The sequence below is a fragment of the Colletotrichum orchidophilum genome (assembly GCF_001831195.1).
Source record: "Colletotrichum orchidophilum strain IMI 309357 chromosome Unknown Scaffold_67.1, whole genome shotgun sequence".
NCBI classification, from domain to species: Eukaryota; Fungi; Ascomycota; class Sordariomycetes; order Glomerellales; family Glomerellaceae; genus Colletotrichum; species Colletotrichum orchidophilum.
The window spans coordinates 73,957-101,761 of NW_019173023.1; the positions used below are offsets into that span (position 1 = coordinate 73,957).

The 27,805-nt window shown below is 54.5% G+C and overlaps 8 protein-coding genes across 8 annotated transcripts; 5 read left to right on the forward strand and 3 right to left on the reverse strand.

The window, feature by feature from the left end:
- Nucleotides 1-1,185: 1,185 nt before the first annotated feature.
- CORC01_08064 (uncharacterized protein) lies at nt 1,186-2,032 on the forward strand (the record flags this gene model as incomplete). The annotated part of the gene is made up of 4 exons (XM_022619699.1): nt 1,186-1,365; nt 1,572-1,625; nt 1,713-1,827; nt 1,932-2,032. The coding sequence occupies 4 exons, from the start codon at nt 1,186-1,188 to the stop codon at nt 2,030-2,032; spliced, it is 450 nt and encodes a 149-aa protein (XP_022473763.1).
- Nucleotides 2,033-3,483: 1,451 nt separating this feature from the next.
- CORC01_08065 (myosin class II heavy chain) lies at nt 3,484-12,668 on the forward strand (the record flags this gene model as incomplete). Its single annotated transcript, XM_022619700.1, has 3 exons — nt 3,484-3,720; nt 5,520-6,756; nt 6,811-12,668. 3 exons carry the CDS (start codon nt 3,484-3,486, stop codon nt 12,666-12,668), a joined length of 7,332 nt encoding a protein of 2,443 aa, XP_022473764.1.
- A 949-nt stretch (nt 12,669-13,617) lies between these two features.
- CORC01_08066 (SRP54-type protein) lies at nt 13,618-15,820 on the reverse strand (the record flags this gene model as incomplete). The annotated part of the gene is made up of 4 exons (XM_022619701.1): nt 13,618-13,863; nt 13,951-15,182; nt 15,242-15,527; nt 15,596-15,820. 4 exons carry the CDS (start codon nt 15,818-15,820, stop codon nt 13,618-13,620), a joined length of 1,989 nt encoding a protein of 662 aa, XP_022473765.1.
- A 335-nt stretch (nt 15,821-16,155) lies between these two features.
- On the forward strand, nt 16,156-17,473 carry CORC01_08067 (uncharacterized protein; the record flags this gene model as incomplete). Its single annotated transcript, XM_022619702.1, has 3 exons — nt 16,156-16,626; nt 16,725-17,252; nt 17,309-17,473. The coding sequence occupies 3 exons, from the start codon at nt 16,156-16,158 to the stop codon at nt 17,471-17,473; spliced, it is 1,164 nt and encodes a 387-aa protein (XP_022473766.1).
- Nucleotides 17,474-18,660: 1,187 nt separating this feature from the next.
- Nucleotides 18,661-19,558, forward strand: CORC01_08068 (Mpv17/PMP22 family protein; the record flags this gene model as incomplete). Its single annotated transcript, XM_022619703.1, has 3 exons — nt 18,661-18,759; nt 18,866-18,945; nt 19,048-19,558. 3 exons carry the CDS (start codon nt 18,661-18,663, stop codon nt 19,556-19,558), a joined length of 690 nt encoding a protein of 229 aa, XP_022473767.1.
- A 2,240-nt stretch (nt 19,559-21,798) lies between these two features.
- CORC01_08069 (uncharacterized protein) lies at nt 21,799-21,921 on the reverse strand (the record flags this gene model as incomplete). The annotated part of the gene is made up of 1 exon (XM_022619704.1): nt 21,799-21,921. The coding sequence occupies one exon, from the start codon at nt 21,919-21,921 to the stop codon at nt 21,799-21,801; it is 123 nt and encodes a 40-aa protein (XP_022473768.1).
- A 1,050-nt stretch (nt 21,922-22,971) lies between these two features.
- CORC01_08070 (uncharacterized protein) lies at nt 22,972-23,205 on the reverse strand (the record flags this gene model as incomplete). The annotated part of the gene is made up of 1 exon (XM_022619705.1): nt 22,972-23,205. The coding sequence occupies one exon, from the start codon at nt 23,203-23,205 to the stop codon at nt 22,972-22,974; it is 234 nt and encodes a 77-aa protein (XP_022473769.1).
- A 175-nt stretch (nt 23,206-23,380) lies between these two features.
- Nucleotides 23,381-27,457, forward strand: CORC01_08071 (hsp90-like protein; the record flags this gene model as incomplete). The annotated part of the gene is made up of 1 exon (XM_022619706.1): nt 23,381-27,457. The coding sequence occupies one exon, from the start codon at nt 23,381-23,383 to the stop codon at nt 27,455-27,457; it is 4,077 nt and encodes a 1,358-aa protein (XP_022473770.1).
- Between the last annotated feature and the right edge of the window lie 348 nt (nt 27,458-27,805).

Consider the following 27,805-nt stretch of genomic DNA (forward strand, 5'->3'; position numbering starts at 1 on the left):
AGTTATGTGGAGTTTAGGGCCGCCAGATTACTATGGCAGGCAGGATTGCATATCGCAAGGTCTCAGGACTAATGGATAGAAACATGTACATAGAAGGCAGGAAATTACTCTTGTTTGTCAGCTGGGTTTAAGGATGATTACTTCACTGAACTAGCGTGGGCTTCAAACGAGTCGCGCATCAGGTCAGGGCATCGACACCAGCAAAGACACAGAGACCGCAACAAGCAAGTCTGACGGGCAGCCTTCTAGGCCTATAGCCTTGTTAGTACGTTGAGATACAACTTTAATATCAGGATCGCCGAAGAATCAAAATGTTGAAAGGCAAAAAGAAGCATATACCATATTCAAAATGACGTAAGTGAAGTCTGTTGGCTGCTGAGGCTGGGGAGGAGGGAGGGACTTAGTTCAACCGATTAATTGCTACACCTCCCTCGAACTCTAATCCATTCTATCTATCCCGATCTGATCGGCCGTCATCCAAATGCCATCCGATGAACTCAGCGCCAGCATGATTGTCCTTTTCGGCTGCCGTCCCGTCTGAGCAATATCACGTGGAGGCAACAAGCTAGCCTATCCGTAATACGAATATCCGTCTCAGTGGTGTTTCGGGTGTGCGGTGGTGGTGCTGCATCCCAGCTTTTTGTGGGCAGCCGTGATTGGATCTTTTCCACGTTTCAGGTTCCCGTCACTGCTGCTGTAAGGCCCTGCCTGGACTTCTCCCCCTTCCGTGGCGTACATTTGTCGTAGAGGCGGGCGCCTGTTAATCGGAAAGCTGCTAAAGTTTGAGGGGCGGACGTTGGTTGTTCCTTTTTCCTCTACAACGTCCCTTTGTCCGTTTCAACGTCGTCCAATTGCTTCCTATTGAGCGCTGCGTCGCCATTCCATCCATCTCTGCCAGCGCTTCGTTGACGACGCTACATACGATTCGACGAGGTTGAGCCTTGGTTAACCATCTCAACGACGTATTTCTAATATTTCAATTCGATGCGCTGGTGAAGACGGAGCTAGAAAGTTTTTCTGGACAAGAGGGGGAGAATCGACTGGTTACGATTACAATCACGGGCTGCGATATTCGACGAAAGCAACCGACTCTATCGATTAATAGATCGTAGGAGAACGCTATCCAACACTTGCGTCGGAGAAGAGAAGAGAGCAAAGGTCACACGAGAAAGGAGACAAAAGGCAATGAGGACGTCAACACTATTCAACGCCCTGTCGGCGGCCACCGTGGTGGTAGCGGGCGTGATGGCGATGGATCTCGGCGACGAGATGCGGGCGGGGTGGAACATGGGCCTGCTGCCTCGACAGACGGCGCAGAACCTACAGACTTTTGAGGGGAACTTGGGTGGTGTCCAGGCGTCAGCGGTACGTTTATTTGGATATTTCTCTCATCTTATTCTGCCAAAACCTCGAGAGCGAGCGAGTTGTTGATTCTCGTGGGCGCGATTCTCAAACGCCTGGCTGCCGGGGAGGAGCTCGGTGTGGCGTCTGGAAGAGGGGCGCTGGTCTAGGAGTAGGATGAGGGAACGAGAGGACGAACGTTGTTGCTGACTTTTGTGGCTTGGAAACAGATTACCAAGTCAAATAACCCTAGTCGACCGTTCGAGGTCGACGGCGACACTTTCGTGAGTTTCCCGCATGATCTCTGACCTGTCCACCGGGGGTGCGGTGGCTATGGGAGACTGTTTTGCTGACGACTTGCTCACTTGTAGCCCGATTTTACCACGGCCGCGGGCAGATCTTGCGACAACCAGAAGAATAAGTGCTCACAAGCAGCCAACAACGGGCCGCAAAAGTTCGAGGTTACAAAATGCGACGAGCAAGCTGGTGAGTTTCACGGTCTACTCCGTGCCGTTGATTCCTCCCTGCACACACATCGATGGGTTGAGTTGAGAGAGAGGATCACGACACTAACGTGAGGGGAACGGCAGAGCAATGCAAAAATGCAATCGGCTCAATTTCAAAGCAGAGCTTCGGCGATGCCGTGTTCTCGGGCACGGTTGGAGATTTTGACATCTTTTGTGATCCTTGAGTGGCTGGTCTAAGTTGGCTGAGTGAGTCGTCTGTTGGCGGTAGCGGTGGCGGCGATGGCGTAGCTGTTTAGGTGCTGTGTGAAACGAGGCTCCCTGCAGCATGTGTGTATCGAGAGATGCGCAAACTGAGTGAGCGGGACGATGCCAATACGCCAAGGGTGTTTTGGCCGAGGTGTTGGGGGGATTTCGAGTTGTACATGATACAGCTTGGTTTGGTGTTATAGGCCCTCGAAGCAAGATCGAGGTTGATGTCCGGCGGGGGTTACACTCAGGTTTTGATGAGTACGCGGGACTTTTTCCCCATGAATAATATATCACACTGAAAGTCAGTACTGATATACTCCCGCAATGAAAATGAAAGTTGGCGATCTATGCTCGTTTGGTAATAAATGCGGTTTTGATGTCTCTGAATACCTTCACTCTTGACCGCAAACGACAGCATGGAAAGAGCATTAATACAATCATTTACGAGCCACATCCATTACTTCGAGCACGCCCAAACGGGAGCTCTCATTTAGGTAGTGACAGAGAACTCTGAGCAGAATTCCCTCTCCCGCTACGTCTTGACGAACCGATACTGATTGGGGTTGAGTCTTTGCTCCGAGTATCACGAGCACAGTAGGAATGCTCGAGACCAAGAGGTCGTCGATGAAATTCTTTCTCTTCTTCGCAATGTGAATCTGCTCTTGGAACCTACCAGCTGGGATCCCACCCGACGGGCTCGAAATCATAACCTACGGGCATTAAGGATAGTCACAATCAAACACACTCCCAGGTTCAACGCTGTCCCGGGAATCCTAACTGCTTTTTTTGTCTTTGTTTTTGCCCCGAGCTTTTCGCGTTTTTGTGCAAGACAAATGGCTCGGAGGAACCACAATCGAATGCGATTTTCGTGCCTACCTAAGCTGATATGGGCCGAGTGCAAAAAGTTGAGGCAAACTACTCTCTGTCAGGTGGACGGCACTAGACTTTCATACCAGACCGGGGGAGCTTTGCCCGTCTGACTCGTCTGACAAACCGTTTGTCCAAAACCGTTGGACGAAGTAATGTCGATACCGACGATGCAGAACCTCCTGCCACCTGACGACATGCAGGCGCTTCTCAGCTCGAGCGGATAAAGACGATGACACAAAACAGGGAACGGGACGGAACTGAGGCGAGACGAGACGAGGAGATGATATTTACGAGAGGGAATAGGCAGTTATGATGGTGTCGGGGGAATCTGTACCTGTAACTGCATGTTTTAATGTTTGGACCGCGGCTGCAGTAGTGTCGTGGGAGAAAACGTGCGTTGTACCAGGGGAATGGCACGAGCAATTTGACAAGTTGGGGCTCCCATCATGCAGGCTTGCCTAGTCCTCTGGCGTCGAGCTGTTGAGTGGGCAGACGCTAAATAGGTAGGAGTCGAGCAAGCGTTCTTGGATTTTCTACGCCTATCCCAAAACTCTCCATGGCTCGAGAAAGTGAAGGCATTTTGGTTTTTGGCGAACAATCTGGAGCCTGCGACATTGGTAACGTGATGTCCTTCGACGGAGCAATGATTATGCCAACATCAACTCGGACGCTGCATGCTGTAATTGGGGACAAATCACAGCGTTCCTTCAGTTTCAACCAGCACTCACGGCAGGCGGATGGCCGCCAGAAGCAATCTGAGCACAAGCGTCACGGGCCGGACATGGAGCCATTGGTAAATACGACGTCGTCTAGGAATCCAAGCGGCGGGGCCTCTCATCCGGCGGGAAATCACCCATAGGTTCAGATGCGATGCAGCAGTAGGGGAGGCGATTTCCGGGGTGGGTTATGGTTATGGTCATGATAGAGAGGTACACGGCGGATGGGCTTTATGCTGGCGGGAGAGGAGGTATCGACACATCAGCCAAACAAGGCGAGATTGGGCTGGTCATAGCTCGGCCCCATCGTTTTGCAGCGGGGACTCTCATAAAAACAAAGTTGTCGTCCTTCGCCCGTGGTGCACGCTGTGTGAAATGGCCAGCCTGTCCCTGGCACTCCCCGGTCCATCCCATTGGAAAGGTTAGGCCCCCCCTTCTCTTCCAAGCTTGTCTGCCCCATTTCCCAATGACATTCGTCCATGTGCACTTTGCTAGTTGCTGGAAAGAAGGGCCCCCGAATGGCTCGAAGCAGAGAGTGACTGGGTGAGAAAGAAGAAGAGTGCCAGCTGTCGTTCGTGGAGGCGGCCCCAGTTGAAACGTCCAATCTTGTAGTGCCACTGGTGCCATGCCACCCACCCACTGAGGCTCCACGAGCTCGAACCCAGAAGGAGGAGGTATCCCTTCCTTCCCTTTCTCGAGTCTCCACGAGTCCGTGTCGGTGCAGACGATCCAGCCCTTCGAGGTTGTCACTGCATTGGATGACTGGCAAAAGACGAGGAAGCTGACAATGTCTTTACTATAAATGGCGTCAACTTATAAAAGTTTGGGCAAGGAACCAAGAACAACCTCGATGTCTTTGCCAAGGTACCTGTACCCTAGTCTGAGTGAGCTGTCCTCGGCTGGCTGACCGGCGTGCCTTAGCTCTGCTGTGCCAGCTCCTTCCCGTGCCTGTACCTGTACCTTGCCATTCCTGTCAAATCCCCGTTCCCGGTCTTGTGCATATACATTGAGTCCCTTCATTTTCCATAACCACGATAACTTGGGAAAGGGACCTGGGAAAGGGACCTAAGCATTGCCTTAGCTTCCCATGCGTCCTTCCAGGCTGCCTTCCGCCTCGCCGTCCCATCCAGTCCTCACTGACATTCCACCTTGCTCCTGACCACCTCGCGTATCAGCCCAACCCACGTCTTGCTCTCTCTCGTCCATCCTCCCCATCGTCTCACTCTCCGCCAAATCCGACGCCATCCTGCCATATCTTCAGGATCGCCATCAACGTGTAGCTCAACCTGTAACCCGATGCGTCCGGTAACCGCAAGCTGCTTGCCTTCTCTCCTCATGTCGCTCCTTAGTCAATAATTTCCCTCTCCCAGTTCCTTTCTGCAACGGGACCCCCGTCCTCTAATCCCTGTACCGGGCCATCATCTGCAAAAATAATACCTTATTTCTGCTGGCTATCCTTTTTTATTTCCCCTTCCCTGCCCGCCTAACAAAAAATACCTACGCGTCGCGACCAAAAAAACCACCCGTCGGCCCCAAATATACACATACATCCATCCCCAATCACACGGACCGCCCCTCCTCCACCCCCTTATTCCTGTCAACAACCTCGACAGCGCCTGTCCGTTCACTTTTTTTTTCTTCTTCTCGCGGCCTGCTTCGTATGTGTGCATGCCGACTTTTGAGGGCTGTTGAACAAAGGGTCCTCGACGCGAATACACAGAGACTTGGCTGCGGACGACTCCCATCGTCTGCGCTGATCTCACCGTGGTAAGCTACACCTCACCTCACCTCACCTAACTTTACATTCCCGGCATGGTACCTCAGACGTCCACCGAGTACGCCACATCTTTCTTGGACCCATTCCTGATTGAAACAGAGTCCCACGAAGACGTCTTCTTCCCAGCAATCCCCATCTCCTCCTGCTGCATCCGCACAGGACGGTACAGGACCTCATCGTCCACCGCTCAATTCGCCGCCAACGTCTCCCGCCCTCTCATCAACGTCCACTGCTGCCGACGGCGAGGACCTCGGGTCCTCCCCAATTTTGACCTCGCTACCCGCGCCAAGACTGCCCGATCGAGCTCGGGAAATTCTGAGAAGCCAAACCGATCCGGAAGAAGAGGAGAGATACGTGACAGCTAGCTGGGGCTCGCCCTATTCAACTGAAGAGACGAACCTTATCCGCCGCCAGAGCATCGGCAGCGATCAATCCGAAGGCTCGCCAATCCATCACATAGCCATCAGCACTCCCTTTCTTCGCCCTCCTCCAGCGCTCTCGCTCGGACAGGACGAATCGCACGAGCCATACCTCAGCGCGGCACAAGTCCTCGCCAACCGCGCTCGGAGACCTGCGCGACGACTGACTGAAGATTGGATTCGCCAACACACGGCGGGGGACAATTCAGAGAGTCGGCATTGGTTCAGCGACGGAAGCGAGCACTCTTCACTGAGCGGCTCGGTATCTGGCGACGAAGCTATTTGGCACGAAAAAGAATCTCTGCGAACCCCGAGAGCCCGACCACGCCTGACGCGCGCATCCCTCACGGAACCTCGCTATCCTCGAACCCGATCCAGCGTCGAGACCCTCAAGCAAGAAGACGTGAAGCCTCGAGACGACACCACAAACACGAAGATGGAGAGCCCCGATCTCTCAAAGGCCGACTTGGCCCGCGACCTGCCAGACCTCCCAGCAATCCCCACAACGCCCAGGCGTAGCGCGAGTGCCGCTGTAGGTAACACTGCGAGGACGCCAACCACACCAATGAGGAGTGCATCTGCAAGAGTGACGATTAAAGAACCCAGCATGACACCTCGGGTCAAGAAGAAGATCCCGTGGAAGGGCAAGAATATTATGGTGCTTCTTCCCAAAGACGAGGAACGCGGACGCCCGGGCCAAGCGCCCAAGCCACTGAACCAGAACGAGACTGATGGCATGTTCAGATCGTGGGAGGAGCTTGGATACGACATCAGTGGTTTCGATTTGGATCTCGCAGAGGGCACGCACCAGGCCCCTACTGGGTACTCCCAGAGTCGAGACGCTTGGCCTAGCCCCGAGGATCTTGTTCGAGAGCGTGCGCAACATACGTACAAGGTCACATTGCCCGATCTGAATGGTAAGCCTCCATTGCATAGACAGAAAGCAAACAGCAATGCTAACTTTGATACAGCTTGGAGAGACTACGTCAATGAACTTAACGAGGCCAAATTGCGAGCTCTTGGAGTGTCATTCGGCGATGACGATCCTCCTGCGCCTTCAATATCGCCTGCAGTGTCACAGCCCAGCCGACAGGCCTCGGCGCAGTACCCGCCCTTGCCATTCTCTCCGCCCTTGCCTACATCATCAGCGTCGAGCAATCACGTTCAAGGCTACCCGTTTCCGTCACAATTCATGCCTGGTGGACGATCTTCTGCAGGCCACAGCCACAGCCCAAGCATGGCTTCTCCCGTTGGCTTTGGTAGTCACCCTGCCAAGTACAATTCTCGACAGTCGATTTCGGTTCCTATGGGCCACTCGCCTTTCCAGATGCCAGGTCAGCCATCGCCGCTCGGCTGGCCAGGCCCGCACAGAACAGATTCGCCTTCGTTGCTAAACGGGATCCTGTCTCCCATCTCCCCTTTCATGCCCGAAGGGTTTGCGCCGACTGGCAGCCCTGCTTTCAATGCGCACCAACGTCACCAGTCTTTGCAATACCCCATGATGCCCCACCAGTTCATGCAGCAGCAACAACAACCTGCGCGCGCATCACCCCGGCTGCAAGAGGTACGGGAAGATGAAGAAGAAGAGGAGGAGGAGCAGGCACTTGAAGAGACGCCCCTGAAACCCGTGGAGCCTACACAAATCAACGATGATGACCTCCAGGCAGAGATTGACGAGGCCGAATACCACTTGGAGGAGCAGATGCGCAATGAGTTGGAGCACGAGGACTATAGCCCTCACAACGAAGAAGCTGCGGCGGATCAGCTGGCCAACTTCTCTCAACAGCAGCCTCTTGCGCATGCCAGAGAAGCATCGGTTCAGTTCCAGGCACCCCAGCAGCTCCCTAAGCAATTCGGCCCTCAAGGCGGCGACGGTCCCGTTCTTCATCACCCGCGTCCTCACAGCCGTGGTCACTCGTTGTCGCAAAACTTCTTCTCTCACCATGATGAGACCCGGCCTCGTGGCGACAGCTTGGCCGGATGGCACGACGTTGACGCGCAGCGGATCGATGAGGCAGCGGAGATCGAGACCAACCCTAGCAACCTCGGTACCCCCGTACAAGATTTCAGCCTCACAACACTCTTGCAGCAGCACCAGCATTCATTTTCCACGACAAGCAATCCGTGGAACGACGTAGCCTCGATGTCAAGCAACTCTGGCATGCCGAGGAGACCCAGCCATGCCAGCAAGCCCTCGCTCTCTAAGCTCAACGTTAAGGCGCCCGAGTTCAAGTTCAATCCTGGCCACGAGTCGAAGACGAGCTTCACATTTGGTGCTGGTAGCAACAGCTTCCAGCCCTCAGTCTTCCAGGCGGGTGGCGGATCTTTCGCGCCGTCAGTCACCTCCCCTTCGGCGAACTCGTTTGGTGCAGGGTCCATCTCGTCCAAGATTAATGCTGCTGCCCCTGTCTTCTCACCCGGTCAGAGCGACTTTAGCTTTTCTGCCACTGGTCCCAAGTTTCGACCGGATGCACCCGCCTTTACACCCTTTGGAAATGTTTCGGACTCTGTCACCAGCCCTGTGTCGGGCAGCGAGAGTGCTGGCAATCGCACTAGCTCGATTTTCGGCAACATCGATCTGAGCCTTTCCGACATTGTCAAGCCTCCTAAAAAGTCATCGGCCGTCCCGATTATTCGTCCTAGCAGCAGCGATAAGAACCAGTATGAGTCCCAAGACGACCTTCCGGATGATGCAGATGGTCGCTTGATTGACGAATCCCGGTTTAAGAGGGCAAAGGCGTCCAGAGGAGATGAGGATGATGTTCCTCTTTTTGCTGAGCCGTCACCCGAACCCACAACATTGCAGTCGCTCCAACCAAGGAAGGAGGAGCAGGATGCCTCTGAACTCAGATCAGGCGACGAGCAAGCTTACACGCCAGCAGACACCACCGTGTCTTCCACCGTTGCTTCCGAGCACCCCGCCGATTCCAAGGCTGTTACGGCTACTAGCCCCTCGGATACTTCGCCTGACCAGCAGCAGCTGAACTGGGCACCCTTTGAATTCGACTCGAACAACGATGTCCAAAGCTTTGCCGAAGCTCGACCTTTTGGTATCGACACGTACAAGAAGGGCCACAACAAGTCCCTTTCTGCCACTGCTAGAGCATTCATCCCTGGCGGCGGCTGGGCGCCTACTCCGGCAACTGAAACCGACGAGGATGAAGAGGATGAGCGTGACAGAGAAGACACTATTGAGCCAATCCTACCCAGCACCGAGGTGGCTGCCCCGGCCTCACCTCCTCGTGAGCCATCTCCTCGGGCCCCGACACCTCCCAAATTCGCCGCGTCCAAGGGATTGGGCGCTTCTCGCTTTGCAAGCCCGCCAAAGACTAAGGGTCTTTCCGCATCTCGCTTTGCCGCGTCTCCGTCGCCTGCGCGCCACCCCGAAGAAGATTACGAGGATTCTCTTGAAGAGGGAGAGATCCCCGAGGACTATGTGGTGTCTGAGACAGAGGAGTACGTTGACGAGCCTAATGTGCACGAGTTCACGTTCCCAGCACAGACTGCGATTGATGCCACCAACGAGCATCATGAGCCTACTTTTGAGGAGATTGATGATATCATGAACCACCTCCACCAGAATGACCCGACATTTGGTGTCAATAAGGCCAACGACGAGGCCACCAGATGGCATCAGCCTAGCCCCAATAGACAGATCCAGGTCGCTGGCGTTACCAACTTGTCGCCCTATAAGATGCAGGCCGGCAGCCAATACCGCAGCAGAACCTCCAGTCCAGTGCGTCAATACCACGGTCTCCCCGCGGACAACTCGGCAATGCCGACCACCGAGTTGGAGGATCCTTTCGTCGATCCTCCTTTGAGTGCTCAGTCATTCGATGCCCCCGTTACTCACTTGGTTGGCGAGGAGAGCGCTGCGCACAGCGACTGGGAAGGTGCTTTCAGCGACGAAGAGCAGGCCAAGTTGGAGCAACGCGTTCAGTTCTTCGACGGTCGTGTAAACGAAGCCGTCGGCGATCTGCTTTCGGCTCGCCTTGGTCCTTTGGAGAAGACCCTGCTCTCCATCAAGCAGTCGCTGCGTGGCGATAGAAGAGCTTCGTCTTCTATCCGTCGCAGCGTATCTGCGGATATCCAACACAGCGACGCTGACGACGAGGACGAAGAGCCCGTGCTTCGTCGCTCGCTTAGTCCGCGCCGCGACAAGCGCATGGAACAAATCCGTGCAGCTGTACTCGATGCCTTCGCCGTACAGCAGCGTGGTGCCGTTCCTGTGACTCAAGTTGCCGCACCTGTTACCGATGAACCCTCCAGCACTGCTGTTCTTAAGGCTTTGGAGGAGATGAGGGAACAGTTTGGCGCTTCCATGCGCCTTGACTTCCGTGGCGAGGATCTGCGAAACATCGTCGAGGAAGCTGTTGAGAAGCGCATGCCGACCCCGCCCCAGCAACCCACCGCTGATCGCGATCATGATGAGGCTGTCAATAACAAATTAAGTGAGCTTCAAGCCAAGATCATGGATCTTGAGGAGCGCCTCTATGTCGAACGCAGCAAGACTGAGAAGGAGGTTTCCGATCGCCGCGCTGCTGAAGATCTCGCGGCAGAGCTCGACAGAAAGCTCCAGGCCGCCGAAACTCGCGTCGAAGTCGAGATCATGAACAAGAGCATTTTCGACCACCGCGTTAGCGATCTCGAGGATAAGCTCCGACATCAGGAGGAGCGTACTCAAGCAGAGCTTGATGGTCGCCGAATCGCCGAAGATAGACTCTCCGAGGTTCAGCGTCTGCTCCGCATTGCCAGCGAAGAGGAGGTCCGCCTCCGTGACGACGTCGAGGAGCGGGACCACAAGCTCAAGGCCTTTGAACAGGCCGCTTCCAAGCAGACAATGCGCATGGCACTTATGGAGGCCTCGCAGACGAACGCTACCCAGGCGCAGACTGAACTGACCAACAAGATCAACGCCATGGAAGACGAGTTCCGAGGTGTCTCCCACGAGGCTGGCCGCTGGAGATCCGAGGCGGAGCGCGCAGTTGAGACCGCCCGCAGACTGCAAATCGATCTCACCGAGATACTCCAGGAGAACAAGGCCATGCAGAAGTTCATCGACACCCTTGGAACTCAGCTGCAAGAGAACGAGCGCGTCAGAGAAAGCTGGCGTGCCAAGTTTGTCTCCCTCCAGGAAGACATGGCAAAGGCTGCTCGTGATATCACTGAGGAGAACGCTCGTCGCACCAAGCGGGAGCAAGCTCTCGTCGCTCGCCAAGAGGTCTTGGATGCTAAGCTCCAAGCTGAGGCCCGTACGCGCGAACGGATCGAAGCCGAGATGGAGAGACTTGAGAATGGTGAACGCCAAGGGATGCGCGCCGTCAATGAGTGCAAGCGCCTCGAGGGCCTGCTTGGCGAGATGAAAACCGAGAACCACAAGCTTCACCAGTCTGCTATGCGATACCAGAGCGAGTTCAAGGAAGCCAGAGAGTCTGGCATCGCCGAGGTCCAGCGAACACGTGTTTCTATGCAGCGCGAGATTGATGAAGCCAATCACCACGTCAATGCCGTTCGCCAAGAACTCGAGGAACAGGTCGCCAAGCTCAGGGCCGAAGTTGATCAGGCCAACATTGACGTTGAAACTGCCAAGGCTCAGTCTGAGATGATGATGGAGGAGGCTCAGTCCAGCAAGACCGATGCCGTTCAAGAACTGAAGCGCAAGCACCAGAACGAGCTCGAGGACTTCCAGACCCGCTGGGAGCGCCAGCTGAGCAACGCTGTCGAAGATGGCCAGAAGACGGAGCAGCACCTCCTGGAGCGCCTCAGCCTGTCAACGTCCAAGACCGAACATCTGCAAGACCGTGTTGCACATCTGGAAGAGAAGCTCGAAATTGCCAAGGAGGCCGCTCGTGCGGCCGCCCAAGCTGCCAAGTCTGCGGGCGTTGAGCCACCCGCTCAAGCCAATGCGACATTCCAGCCAAAGGCTGCGGCGCCTGCCGCACCCCTCGTGTCGAAGGGTTTGGATCTTCCAGAGAAGATCTCGCCCCAAGCCCTGCGTGAGTCCATCATGGTCTTGCAAGAGCAGTTGCAGGCACGCGAGCAGCGCATTGAAGAGCTCGAGTCTACTGTCGACAAGCTGGATCCCGAAGCCCCTACCAAGATTGCCAAGCGTGACGATGAGATCACTTGGTTACGTGAGCTTCTTGCCGTGAGACATGGCGACTTGCAAGACATCATCCTTGCCGTCTCTGCCGAAGATTTTGACAGAGAGGTCGTCAAGGATGCATCTATCCGTCTCAAGGCCAACCTGCAGATGGAGGAGCAGGAACGCGAGCGTGCGATGAATGGCGGATCGGCAATCAACCTGCCCAACATTGCACAGTCACTTCGGGAGGCTGCTTCGCCTCGTGTAGCTCAAGCCGTCGGTCCCCTGGCTGCGGCCTGGGGTAACTGGCGCAAATCGCAACAACCCATTTTCGCGTCGGGCGGACGGAGCGGCAGGCCGTCAACGGCCCGACCTGCTTTCAGCAGCAATCATACCCCGTCCCGATCTACCGCATCGGCGTCGTTCAGCAACAACCACAATGGACTGATGACTCCGCCGGCTTCTGGTCTCCGCCAGACCCCTCCTGTAAACACGGAGGAACCCCAACCAACTGCATTTCAGACCACTGGACGTCGGTACACGGCCCAGCAACTACAGGCCAGGAATCGAGGACCGTCCATCACCGAAGTGCCATCCGAGCCGATGCCCCTCAAGAGCCCCCCCTCTCGCCGTCCATCGAGCCGTTCCCAACAACCCATGACGCCTCCGATGATGCGGTCGAGCGCATACGACTCGGATGCTCACCCTGGCGACTTTGACGACACTGACTTCTTCGAGGATTAAGAAGAACCAGTGACGATTGGAAGGAAGTGTGGGAATGTGGAGGATTTCCTTTGTCTTTCGCACCGCAATCAATCTTTCTCTGACGCAGCATGCTTTTGAGCCCAAAGAATGGACACACTAGAATGATGATACCCCCTTTTCGCAAGACTACTACTAAACAACTACATCCACTGAGGTATTGGAGGAGGATTTTCGTATACCAACAATCAGATCGTGGATTTCACCCTTTGTAATCACACCCATGGTGGGGGGGATGTCCCCTCCCGGGGGTTTGAGGCTGAGGGCTAAATTTAATTTCCTTTGTTTTCTTTTAGGACCGATGCATAGCGGGAAAGAAAATGACGACGAATGGAGAGGATAGGGGTTGAGAAGGGGGAATGGCTTCGCATAGTGTGTTGCTTGCTCTTTGGCTTGCTCATTTATATGCTTGGCCGGTTATATCGCCACCGCCCCTTACTACCACCTATTACACTACAACGAGAAGTATATAGTAATAATCTGCACGCCTGATTTGGCTCATCATTTTGATTGTAACTCGTGCGGGGCTTGTAGTCAACGTGGTTTCCCGACCTAAGCCGTGTGGTGGTGGTGGAAGTTTGTGAAGCAAGTCCATGGTTGAGGATTTAAAAACAACGATGGCTCTGTCGACATGCCTCTGACATCTGACTAGGAAGCGGATGGAGTTTGGAACACATGTCACAATGAAATCGAACACGCATCATGGCTTTCTAGAAGTTGGCTTGCGAAGGGGGGGTATTGTTGGTTCTCGACATGGAAAACCCCGTAACGTGATTTCATTCCATTTCGTATGAAAAGGTGATACAACAGATTCACCCAAGAAGGTAGCAATCCCATTTTCCTTTAAACCCCATTTCGCTCCTCCTTTTCTATTAATGAGAAAAGGGAGAAGCAAAAAGAACAAGAAAAAAAAGAGGGAAAAAAACCCCCCTCAAGAACTGCTCAGGAGCTTCTCGACGGCCCACTTTACGGAAAAGTTGCGTAGGTCAGAGTAGTGCTGGCCGACGCCGACAAAGAGCACGGGCACATTCGTGGCGTGGACGAGACTGACGAGGGTGCCAACCATGTTTCCGACGGTGTCGCATTTGGAGATGATGAAGCCGTCGAGGGTGCGGACGGAGCCGAAGGCGGCGTTGAAGTTGCGGGCTTGGGCTACGGAGTCTGTGCCGACGAGGGCCTTTGAGGTGGGGTCGTGTTAGTCATTGGGTTGAAAAGTCAGGGGTAAAAGGGGAAGGGGAACGGGGAAAGGGAGGGTGATTCTTACCTCACCGACCATGAGAATCTTATCGGGCTGAGCAAACTTGGCAAACTTCTCGAGGGAGGACATGAGACGCTGGTCGTTGTGTCTGCGCCCAGCGGTGTCGATGAGGACGACGTCGAAGCCATCCTGCGCGGCGTGGGCCACGGCGTCCCGGGCGACAGTGGCGGCATCCTTGCCGTAGCCCTTTTGATACAGCTCGACGCGGCCGCCCTCGCGGACGGTGAGCTCCTTGAGGTTACGGACGTGCACGGCGAGCTGCTCGACGGCGCCGGAGCGGAAGGTGTCGCCGGCGGCGATGAGGACCTTGTACTTGTTCTGCAGGAGAAAGAAGCATATCTTGGACAGGTTGGTGGACTTGCCGACGCCGTTGACGCCAACGATGGAGATGACGTAGGGACGAGCTTTACGGAGGGAAGTCGCCGGCGGGGCGGTAATGGCGTCAATCTCGCGGAGGAGGTCGAGGGAGGAGGTCGGGGTGAGCATCTTCGTCAAGGACGCCTCCATGGCGGCTTGGATCTTGGCGTTGATGCTCTCGAAACTGGCCGTCTTGGCACCCAGGAGCTCCTTCTCGACGCCCTCGCAGAGCCGTACCGCGGCTTCGCGCGCAACGTTCTTCTTGAGAAGGTGCTCCTCCATGCCCTTCATCGCCTTGTCGAGGTCCTGCTTCGAGAGGGTCTTGCCACCGACCACATTGCGGAAGAGGCCTCCAATCGTGCTCAGGCCGGATCCGATAAGTCCGCCCGAGGCTTCCGTCTTGGAGGAGTCGTTCTTGGCCTGCGCCGAGGCGAGGATGTTATGAACCTCGTCGTCTAGATCCTTCAGCACGAATTGACCCTTTGACGTCTTGGACCCCCATGTCGTGTGATCGACGTGCTCGACGGCGGAGGAGCGGGCGGTCGTCTCGGCTTCCGAGTCGCTCGTCCCCGACTTCGGAGCAGCCGAGTAGTCGAGCACCACGTCGTCCTCCTCGTCCGCCATGCCGTCTGCGTCCCACTTGCGGCCCTTCTTTGTCGATGACCTCGTCGCGGCCTTGGGCCTTCTGCCGGCGGACTCGTCGCCAGAAGAAAGCGGCGCAGAGTTGCCCGCCTTGCGCGCGCGACGTGACATCTTGGCGACGGGGCCCGCCTTGCCTACTAATACACCGCCGGTTCCGGGAGTCGAGGGTCGAGAGGTAGTAGGCGTCGCGATGGGGGTCGAGTCGTTCGAGGTTTCGTTTGCGCTGTTCAGACCGCGACCTGGGAGGGCGTTTGTTAGCTGCTTGCACTGAATTTCATATTCGGCGCATTCTGCCTACCCCTATAATGCAGACCCGGAGGGAGGGGCGGGTCATCGCCGAGATTTCCAGACAGCGTCTTCTCCTCCTTTGTGAAGTCGGCTTCTGAGACGTTTGAGTCGCCCTTTGATCCCGCCGTCTCCAGTTCCCTAACCTGCTGATCAAAGTACTCATCGAACTTGTGGCATTCGACCACTGTCGTGTGAGGCTTCGTCAATTGCTCTCCATACAGATCTACGAAGATGGTCTTGATGTTATCGACGAGCTTGTCAATCCATGAAAGGTGGAGGAGTGATCTATAAACGGCCTGTCCACACCCCTCGTCAGTACCATGGCTATGTGGCGCGCGGCGCATTGAGTGCTGGCTTTCCATACCACAAAGATGACACCCAGTTCCTTGACAAACGTATATCGTAGTGTGTGCTGGTCGCGCTTGTATGGGGGGTTGCTGGCAGCGGACTGACTGGAGGCAGCGCCTCCCTTCTCCTCAATGAAGACGTCGGCAATGAAGTTGTTGATCACGGATGGGTTGACCGGCGCATAGGTCCGAGACCAGAGGACCACCCCGGAGGTGGTCAGGATCTCGAACGTGTCCAACATGGTATGTACGCGAGTTCGGTTTCTTGAGTTGCGGCGACACAGAGAACGTGGGGACTGGGGCACTGGCGGAAGACGAGAGAGAGAACCCAGGAGACTTGAGTTGGAGGCGACTTCCTCGATCCCAAAAGCTGGCTTGTGGCGCAAGACCCGTGTTCAATAAGGTGGGCTGGACACACCTTTGGCAGGTGGGTGAACCCTTGGCTTTAGGGGCCCCTATCGATAAGCAGCTCCGGAGATGAGGATATTCCGCATGTCACTCGCACTGTTGTCCAGCCCCAGGAGGGGCAGATTTTACAGTGCGAAGTGAAAGCTCGGCCCCACGCCCTATGACATCCATGGAAGTAAACACATTTCCGTACCAGCTCCATCCAGCTTGCGGTCCGCTAAAGACGACGTGGACTCACAGAAGGGAGGCATCCCAGCACCCACGCCGCCAAACCGAACTCCAACATAGCTTCACGGCTCCCCGAAAAAGCCCATCGCAAGATCCTCGCGGACAGAGTACGAAATCACGAGCTCATTTGCCCATCATGCAACGTCCACAAACCTACGGGCAGTCGCCCCCCTTGCACCACCCCGTACCCCAACATGTCTCGACGGTTCCCCAGCTGCGCTCGCCCCCTCCTCCCGTGTCGCAATCGCAATCGCAACAAGGCTATGGTGGCAGCCCCTACCAACAGCAAGGCGGCACGAGCGGGAATGTGTTCGGTGCATACGGGCAGTTCATGAACGACCCAACGGCACAAGTGGCGGCGCAGTTTGGCCAGACGGCTTTTAAGCACGGCCAGGAGTACATGGAGCAAAACGTACGTCAAGTCTAAGGACGGGGAGCCGAACCTCCAAGCGCCTCGTTGGGGATACGGCAAGATGCATCAGGTTTCTATGGAAGCTAACTCTCTTGAAGTTCAACCGATACGTCAACGTCAACGCCTTGAAGCACTACTTCAACGTCTCCAACTCCTATGTCATCAACAAGATATTCCTCGTCCTCTTCCCATGGAGGCACAAGCCCTGGTCACGCAAGCAGGCCGTGGGTCCCAGCGGACAGGAGGGATGGTACCTTCCTCCTCGAGACGACATCAACAGCCCCGACATGTACATCCCCGTCATGGCTGTGGTAACGTACATCCTTCTTTCTACACTTATTGCTGGTCTCCGCGGCCAGTTCCAGCCCGAGCTTCTTGGGTATACAGCGTCGACAGCCCTAGTAATAGTGACGGCGGAGATCCTCGGTCTCAAGCTAGGCTGCTATCTGTTGGGCATTTCGAACGACTCGCAGCTGTACGATCTGATCGCGTACTCTGGTTACAAATTTGTCGGCATCATCGTCACTGTCACGGTGGCCGAGATTCTGAACGGTGGCAAGGGTACCGGCGGGTGGATTGGCTGGTCGGTGTTCCTTTACACGTTCCTGGCCAACTCGCTGTTCCTGGTATGTTTTCACGCAATGAGTCACCGACTGATACACTAGACTAACATCCCTTTCAGATGCGATCGCTGAAGTACGTTTTGCTTCCTGAAAACGCGGCCAACGGTGCCGGTCCTATGCAGACTGGTGATTCCCGGGCCAAGCGGAACCAGAGGACCCAGTTTCTGTTCTTCTACTCATACATTGTCCAGCTACTTTTCATGTGGATCCTGTCAAGACCTTAAATCCACCGTTATCACGCTGTTGAGTTTACGCCAAAAGTACCATTCTATAGAGAGGTCAACACGACAAAGGAGTCCAGGAGTAGTTGGGTATACGCTTGCCAGGTGGCCTGATACAAGGAAGAGATAGCCGGTTGAAAATTAGCCTGTGCGGTCTGCAGTTTTCTCGGAAAGTCGAGCCGAATTGTACGATAAAACGACACGTCATTCAAATCGCTTGCGTTGCTAGCTGTATAGAGCCCTTTCACATATTGGGGGAGGATACCGACACTCAGCCTGGTGATGAAGAAGCTCTATCCCTGTAGTATAGAACAGCGTGGAGCTTGCCACAACCAGGAACAAGCCACGAGCGGGAGTTGAGACGATGGACGGGACGCGAATCAAAACAAAAATTAGAAACTTGTATTATAGTAGTGCATTGAAGACTACAGCAGGATATCATGCGATCTCTCTGTTGCCTTGTCGTCGACCCAATGAGCTTGCGCTAACACGGCTCCTCTGCTGCGAATCATTTTTGTTGACGCATATGGGGACGGCAGCTCTTCCACGCATATGCTCGAATGTACTCTTCTTCTTACAAGTCGCAAAAGCCAGACTGATACCCAATGAGACTCGCTCCTGGGATCCTTGATGGTTGGTGCCTATTCCGCCCGGTACCATGTAAGTGAGCTGCCACGTTGTCTAGCCTATTAGAGTTCTAGCCTGCTTTGAAGACACAGCTGTCAGAAGCCCCACAAATCAGGCATATATATCATCAGCCATTCGCTGGTCCGAACTTGCATATCGGCCACCTTCACAAGCCGATGTCACTCCTCCCTTCACAGGCTCCATAAACCCCCGCCAATCTTCCACTAAGGTACCTGACCCGGCCCTGCATCCCGTCAACCCTCAGACTTCTGCCGATTACAAATGATAGAGCTGGGAAGTGCCTTTGAACAGATTGCAACTACCTGAACATCCGACTCACTTTCGTCGCTGATTGCAGCATATAAAAACTGACGTGTCAAGGCATCCTTTTTACATCAAGGACGTCATCCATTTCTACCTCAATTTAGATCGAAGCTGCTTCGCAAGAATACACCTGCCGTGATTTACCCGGCACGACAGTCTGCATCCCTAGGACGGACTCATTACCTTATTCCCGATAGAAGCAAATAGAAGTCAAGCTCGCATTTACGAAGGCCGTTACGATGGCGCTTCCTCCTATCGTCACTGCAACTTTACAGTCAGCCGCCCTCAGCGGCACTTCGAACATACTGGCCCAGGTCCTGACGGCCTACCAGACCGATGTATGAACTTCCGTAGCTGATAGACTATGCACAGCGAGGGGCTTATCCATCACATATTGTTGTGCTGCATGATCATCACTCAAGACCTTAATAACACCGTGACCAGCAACAACTTGTCATCGACTGGGTCCCCGTCTTCCAGTTCATCATCTTCACCATCCTCAGCACGCCGCCAAATTTCTTGTGGTAAGTTTCCCAGCGAGCGCACGTCTACTACCAGCGCGGGTCCCGCTTGTACCTGCATATGAGATATGCGCCTTATCATAGATCGTCGCTGACAGATACCAGGCAAGGCTTCCTCGAAGAAAGCTTTCCAGCCTACCACATCTCACCCACCAAGAAGGCCATCGCCTCGGCCGCAGCCAACAATGAGAAGGAGCTCGACCGTGAGGCGCGCGAGGACCAGCTCGTGGAGCCGAAGCTGAATATCCGCAACACGCTCATCAAGCTATTCCTCGACCAGACCGTTGGCGCCGCCCTCAACACCCTCGCCTTCAGCATGTTCATGCATAGCATCAAGATCGCCATGATCCGCCCGGAGCACCTCGCGGCCGCGCAGCACTCGGGCACTTTCCTGTTCTCGCGCGGTGCCATCGACTACAGCAACGTCGACTGGCGGTCCGTTGTCCACAAGAGCCAGCTCGAGTTCGTGCCCATCTTCATCGCAGGTCTGAAGCTGTGGCCTGTGGTCAGCCTGGTCAACTTTGCTTTCATCAAGAGCATCGAGGGCAGAAACTTGGTTGGTTCCCTCGCAGGTGTTGCTTGGGGTATTTACATGAGTCTGGTTGCTGCTAGATAAGGGTCTCATGGCAGTATAAGCCGACATTGTGCTGGAGACGACCATATCTACCAATGCGAACATGCTGATGATCAGACGAGCCTTGACTTTCGGCGACCTTTGGGTTGATACCACACTTCTACATCCTGGATGAAGCGGGCGGGAGGTAATGGGGCGAGGGGCAACAAGGCAGGAGGAAACAGATCGTGAGGGAACAGAGCGGCCACTTTGCAAAGCTCGCTTAGAGAATATGAAACTAAGGTACCTGGAGGGATGTACGCAAGTTCTCCACAGTATTCTAAGCCTAGACATTAGATAGAAAGCACAACTTGTCCGTACGACAACCTTCATCATTCCTGTCGACAGATATGATGACAATTACATTGTTCCATCGTCCACCTCTATTGGCGTCACCATTCAAGGTGACGGTCCCCGCACTTGGTGGTAAACATGACAATTGGATTTCAAATCCGTTGCCTCGCTCATATTTCGAAGAATGCCTCCTTGGGCAGTCTCAACTTTAACAGGTGGGGAGTTCGCGACGTGTCCTTGTTGCGGCCTGCTTCACAGATTTACAGTCTTCAACACCTGGGTCCAAATGATAACGGGAATCTCACCCACATTCTCCTTGAGTAGTTTTGGTGGCTGGCTGCAGGGTCAAAGCAGTTTAATAGAAACGGCGAGAGCCCCACGATGGCTTAATGACGTTGAAAGTCTCACCAGCAAGACAGTCGGCTACGATCCGTACAACATCGTGTTCGCGTAGCGAATTCCTACAAACGTCTATTGGACCAAAGATCGAGAGACGAAATCAGTGTCTCTCCACTGGTAGCGTTCCTATGTCAAAAAAACCTAAAAAAAACGCGAGAAGCCAACTCGGCCGAGGGCGGTGGAGCGTCGTCAATTTAGGTGCATGCCGATCGATTACATGCTGGGTACTTGGGGCATCGCAGTACCCACGTGCCCACCTCCTGGGTATGCAAGACCCAAAAGACAGGTCCTGAGTGTGGTTGCGTGGTGGTTTTGCTCCGGAGTCTTCGCCTGCTTCGACACTTACGGGGTTCTCATTGGCTCATTCGTAACGACGTCGGTGAGTGATCTCTGATTGGTACACCAGGTGTTAGGCCGTTTCCCTCTCCGGGAACGAGGATGATGCCGTTTCGAAGCGATGTGACGTCAGGCAACGCATAGGCCACTGCGTTTACATCAGGTGCATGTCGGGAGCGCGGGAGGGACGATCTGACAACAGCGCACGCAGCCGCGGGCCATGCACCTCGTCAGATAAAGTCTGTATTTCAGCCCCCAGGAACGTGCATTTGCGAAGCACGGTCGAGGAGCTGGGGGAGGAATAGAGAGGGGAGGAGTAGTGAGGGAAGTAAACAAACCAGAAATCGGATGACTCTCCGAAACTAACGACGTTGGCTTGTTGATGGTTGCAAGTGAGGTGGGAAATGCGGCCGGGATAGGGAGGGTTTGTTGGTGGTACGGATTTTAGAGGAGGATTTTGCATTATTGGCAACTCCACGTGTGAAAGTCGGGATGACGTGGGGCAACAACGTCACTGGCAAATGAGCGGGCTGAAGTTTCTACCTTTGAGGTATGGTACCGCGCAGTGCGTTTTCTCTAGAGCCTGGAAGAAAAAGAAAAGAAAAGTTTCGCGGGGTCAACCTTCCGCCAGAGGTCTCAAGGTGCTGATTTGACTCGAGCAAGTGGAATGGTTGGAAGCGCCAGAAAGAAGACGGAGAAGAAGGCGATCCGATTTAGCACAGGTTGACAGGTCCCGTAGCGTCGAATCCAGGTCTCCATCGAAGCTTTTAGTGCAGAGACGTCCAAGGAGGAGGCGCGATGCAACCCTGGCTGCCCATGATTGGCTGCCGCGCCGTTAATTCCATTGCCAACCGGGGGGGAGGGGGGCCATCTGCGGTTTCCCTGAGTTCTCCCATCGGAGTGTTGGGCATTCCCACTTTTTGCCTGCCCCCCGTGCCAGTTGGGGGTTATTTCCATTGCATTTGCTGCAGTTTCCCTGGCAGGTGCAGAGACACATATGCAGTCGACATGGTCTATTTGGACCAATTCAGAACCTTTGCGATCGAATACCATGCCTGAGGTGACATTATCGTAGTTGATCTCTTCTAAAATTGGTCCTCGGGGGCCGGATCCTAATCACACCCAATCTCACCAAGCACCGGCATCTTGGCTACCGGACAAGTTGGAATCTTTCTTGACCGCCTTCACCGGGCTCTCTCTTTCTCTCCACCCCATCAACATCTCCCCGTGCCGTAGCGTAGGAGGGAGGAGCGAGAAGTTGTCCAATGCTGTGAGGGCGAGGGCTGAGACGCACGACTCAAAAGGGGATGGGACGGAAGCACTAAGAAATCAGCCATACTAAATCTTTCTCTCGGTGCCGCCGCCTATTCCCTACCTTCTTCTTCTTCCGTCCGGTCGTCGTCGACTCCCCTCCTCGACTTCTCTCAGGCTGTTATTTGCCATAGCCTAGACTCTAGACTATACAGAATCGCGCGCCGGGGTCACGATATCTTGGCAGGAGCCTTCGTCATCGGATTGCGGTTCCGCGCCCCCCTGGTCCCTTGTCTTTCCGCTTTCCCAGTGCCCAGACCTGGTTGCCGCTTTTCTAATCCTTACCTCCTTTCCTTGCCAGCGTGACCTTACCTGCCCGGATAGGCACTTTTCGTCTTCTCTCTATTCCTCTCACAGCCCCATCCACCATCTGGCATCATCAGCCTGCCAATCGCCTGGCTCTCGCGCCGAAAGCCTCCCGTGTTCTTCACCACAGATCCAGGCTAGTCCAAGGCCACTCCCCGGGGACGACAAAGGGGACCGACACGGGGCCGGTACCAAGAACCCAAGTTTGGTTTTTTCTCTTTGAGACCGCCATCTGCATAGCAAGCCACATTGCGACTTCCGTCGTTCAGCCCCCGATACTAAACCCCAGTCACCCAAGAACGGTCGTCTCATCATCCACCAGTGATCATCCTCTGGTCACATCTGTTCGGTTCACCCAACGTATCCGTCTTGCCTTCCCATATTTTCTCTTCTTCACCTTGGAACGCATTCTTGCCGAGATAACGTAGCCTCTACCGCATATCTTGGCCTGCACTTCGAACCAAGGCTTCTTCCCTACGTCTACGAATACCCGTTTTGAACCAATTCTCTGCCGCGACCCGAAAATCGGCCAAGGTCCGATGCGAGATATCCACCGCTGCAGATTTCCACAACCACGCGGACAACGCATTCACGGCATACGTCCCGCGTCCTCCATCTAAGAAGCTTGATTGGGGTGCTGCCGAATCCTTCCAGGACGACTCTGCCAGCATTCAACCAATCTCCAACTTGGCGGCCTTCTCACCACGGACTGGGTGTGCCGCCGCGTGCGCCCATCTCCACCCGGCAAAGCAGAATCGCAACTTCCGAGCTCAACCACCCTCGTCCTCCTCATCCACTTTGGGCCACTCTGCGCACGTTGCGACCCCGGTTCGCTTCTGCCGCTTTTTCTCTGCTTCCCACTTGCACCTGCGCGTTTCTCGCATCTCCTTCTCCCGCATCATAATAGCCCGCCCAACAGCTTCATCTTGCATCGCCTCAGGGCCACATCGCGCGCGCGCGTCTGCCGACTCGGGCTCTATCTTCACCGGCGGGACCGACTTCATTTTCTTGACACAACTTGAAGGAAGGACAGCGCCAAAAATAAGCTGTACTTGGTCTGGTTGCAAGATCCCCTCTCTTCAGGCCAAGATTGGTTGAGAATGAGAGAGAAAACAGATGCTGACAACAATACCTGCCGATCCCTTGGCTGAGCGGACGACTCATACCCTACCCGCAGCCATGCATCCTCCCCCGCTCCTCGGTGTGGGTGTTGTTGATCTGCTCGAGTCCGATCCCCGACCAAGCTTCGTCGTTGCGCTACCAACTTCATTCAAGGACCCCGCTCTTGCCGAGGTCGTCTACAGCAATCCAGCCCTGGTGTGCATGCCTGCCCTTCTCGAACTCCTAGGGTCATTCTCGAGCCGCGACCACGCGAGGTTTTGGGACTGGATCACCGCTCAAGACGCCAGCCCGTCCCAACCTTTCCTGTATAACAACCACTTCTGGACCCGGAACACAGTGCTTTCCAGATGGGTTGTTGTAAGCTCCAACGATATCCCAACTTCGTCAGAGCCTCCGAGGAAGACTCGCCTCGATGGTTCGAGAGACCGAGAGTCTAGTAGCGGGATATTGCATCCGCATGCCTCTACAGTGCACTCGGTGTCTGCGCCAGAATCGTCTGCAGAAGACTTGTCTTATCCCCGGATCGTTCGAGCAACCACTGAGCCACCCATATTCTTGCCGGATTTCATGCCAGACCAAGAGCCTTTTCTCGACATGGTCGATAGCGTTGACTGGAGCGCAACTCCCCTTGGAGCCATGGACCAGTGGCCATCGCTGCTACATCAGTCTTACAGCCAAATATTATGCAATTCTCAACCTACGGCAATCTACTGGGGGAAGAAGCTCACGACAGTCTACAATGAGGCTTATGGAGAGATGATTGGAGCCCGACACCCCAATGTGATGGGCTGTTCTGTGACGGAGGTTTTCCCTGAAATTGCAGATCAGCTCAGAGATATGATGGACAACCCTGGGCAAAGTCGCCGTGCGAGCAACGAAGAGGCGTTTCGCTTTTTTCTCGAAAGACCCGACGGATCACCCCTCGAGACATACCTTAAGTGGTCGATCGTACCAGTAATGCAGAACGACGAATGCCTTGGCTTCATCCACCTAATCTCGGACACGACTCTCTACCACCTTTTCCGTCGGCGGATCCAGATGCTGGTCAACATGGGCGAGGAGCTCGTCACAGCCAAGGATGTCAAATCCTATTGGAGCAAGCTGATCGAGGAGCTCTCGGAATGCGATCCCGCATACGATATACCCCTGGCAATGCTGTATTCAATTGAATGTGATGGATCGTCGCACTCTGGAAGCGAGTCGCGGCACGACTGTAATCACGTTTGTCGTCTCGAGGGCGCTCTTGGTGTCCCGGAAAACCATCCCATTATGCCTGAGAATCTGCGACTAAAAGACACCGATGCTGGTTTGGCGCCACAGTTTCGAAATGCTCTGCGCAGTCAAGAGCCACTCATAATCAGCACATCGGATGGCAGTCTACCAAAAGAGCTACTGACCGGCTTGCAGTGGCGCGGATTTGGCGATCCCTGCGACGCTGCTATCGTGCTGCCCATCAGACCTACGAAAGAGGAGGAAGTCATGGGACTGCTCGTGCTGGGGCTCAATCCCCGAAGACCTTATGACGATGCCTACACTCTTTACATTCAATTGCTAGCACAAAAGCTTACAACGTCTCTGGCTTGTACAGTCTTATTAGAGGAGGAAAGGCGCCGAGGCAGAAATGCTGCCGAGCACGCAGCATTCGACCAGGCCATGCTGAAAGAGAAGCTCGCTCACCAGACCAAAGAGGCTACAGAGTACACACGGTTATTCCAGACTGTTTCTGACTTTATTCCCAACGGATTCTCCATTGGCGACCACCAGGGGAACATCACATTTGCAAATGGGCTTTGGTACCGCATAACAGGACACCCTGAGGAAGGCGGCTCTCTCTCTTGTGTGTTGGAGGTAGACCGAGAAAAGATACGCGAGGCGTACAAAGAATTGCACGTAAAGGATGAAGTTGAATTCGAGTTTCGCGTCAAAGGAACCGAATACACGAACAATATGCTGGCAAGAAGGTCGCCCTTCAAAGCCGAAATGTACAGCGACCTTGACGACGAATTGGAACGTTTAGTAATGGCGCAAGCCAAGGCTGAGCGAGCAGCAGATGGAACCATTGTTCGAACTTTTACTTGCCTGACAGACGTCACTGCTCACAAACGGACAGCCGACGAAGCAACTAGAAGGGCCCAGCAGGCGGAGAATCTGAAGAGAATGGCCGAGCTTGCCACAGTTGGCATGTTCGATATGGACATTGGGGGGCGTCTACTTGGCGCAAATAACGTCTTTTTCGAGCTTTGTGGGATAGAAAAGGTCGACCTCTTGCAACACGAAGTCCGGCCATGGGAAGTTTCGGTTGTGCAAGACGACCTTCCGACCTTGAGCGAGAGCGTGGCTCGACTCGTGTCGACAAAGAAGCCCCAGTCGGCCGAGATTCGTCTAAAGACCACATGGACGGCTGAAGATGCCGTAGGGAACCAGGTCACCGCGCCGAGATGGGTGAACGCCGCTCTTATGCCGGTCTGCAACTCAGATGGCATCGTACAGTCCTTCACTGGTTGTGTTAGCGACGTCTCATTACAAAAGTGGCAACTCGAGTTAGAAACTCAACGTACCGAGGAGGCAATCGACTCGAAGCGGCAGCAGGACAACTTCATCGACATGACATCCCACGAGATGCGTAACCCGCTCAGCGCTATAGTTCACTGTTCGGACGCCATCATTGCCTCTCTCGCAAGATGTGAAGAGCTCGTCGGCCGGCCCCTAACTCCCAAGGTTTCAAAGTCAGACGACGAAAATAGCGACAAGCACTTTGACATTAAACGGCTTCTTTCGGACAGCATTGAGAACGCTGAAACGATTGTGGCTTGCGCTCAGCATCAGAAACGGATTGTAGACGATATCTTGACAATGTCTAAATTGGATTCCAAGCTCCTAGCCGTCACTCCTTGCACGGTCAATCCTGTTCAGATTGGCGAGGAGGCCATCAAAATGTTTGACGTCGAAGCTCGTCGTGTGGATATTGACCTCAAAATGACTGTCGACAAGTCTTATCGAGAACTGGGCCACATTTACCTTGATCTTGATCCCTCCCGCGTCAAGCAGGTCCTCATTAACTTGCTTACCAATGCTCTGAAGTTCACAAAGTCTGGGTCAATTAGGAATGTGTCCGTCTGCATGAAAGCATCACGACAACGGCCGACGAATGAAACAGCACCGGTCACCTTTATTCCCCGATCCTGCAAAGAAGAGTCGGAATACGAGCAGCCTGCTCTAGACAGTCGTAGAGACCCAGTCTACATCATGTTTGAGGTCAAGGATACCGGCCAAGGCCTTTCAGAAGACGAAAAGTCGAATCTTTTCAACAGATTTGTGCAAGCCAGCTCGCGAACTCATGTCAAGTACGGTGGAAGCGGACTGGGACTGTTCATCTCGCGACGCTTGACGGAGCTACAAAAGGGCGCCATTGGCGTGGCAAGTCTGCCAGGGGTCGGGTCCACGTTTGCATTCTTTATCGAGGCATACGTGCCGACGGAAGCGTCGCGGAGGGAAGCCGAATCCGCAGCCGCGGCCGTAAGAATGACCACTCTGGCTACTGCAGCCAATACCCCATCTACAGTGCCGCGGATAAGAGCCCCCGCGAACGAACAGAGGACACCTGGCTCGCGACCGAAACCTAAGAGCTACGATCCCCGGCTGGACGGGATCCTTGTTGTGGAGGACAACTTAATTAATCAGCAAATCACCCGTCGCGGTCTGCAGGATAGGGGGTTCACTGTCGACGTGGCCAATCACGGAATCGAGGCTTTGGAGAGGCTCATGCAGTCCATGTCCCTGCAACAGCAAGATGACCCAGAGTACTTTACGCATAGCAACTCGAGTGCTCAGGGACCTCCTGTGTCGATCAACCTCATCCTCATGGACATAGAGATGCCAGTGCAGGACGGCTTGACATGCACACGGCGAATTCGAGAATTAGAGCAGGAAGGGAGAGTGTTCTGCGCGAGCGGTGGAAGAATACCCATCATCGCCGTAAGCGCCAATGCAAGGCCGGAACAGATGCAAGATGCCAAGAGCGCAGGGTGCGACGACGTGCTCGTCAAGCCTTATCGGATGCCGGAGCTAATCGAGAAAATGCAAGTGGTCGTCCGGCGGATGGGGGGCCTTTCGCCCGGATCGCCTATACAATAACGAAGCTATGGGGAGGTGATGGAGCGGTGGGAAAGCATTATCAATCACATGGACAACCAAGGGCTGGTGATCCTGCAGAGACGGGTACGGCGTTTAGGTGAAGGGAGCCACAGCAGGACTGGGCTCGGGGACGAGGACTGCTTCCGGGGTTTAGTCTGGTCACACTTGGTTGTGTCATGTGGTGGATGGACGAACAGAGATACCAAAACTGGCTTGGATGCTAGCCAACAGGAAGACTCCAACTGTTGGATGTCACACACGAGAGAGACTTGGCATTGGATGGCGTTGAGCGGCGGGGGTTGGCTATGTCGATGGATGTGGGAAGATAGACTGGGTCAATTGAGATGG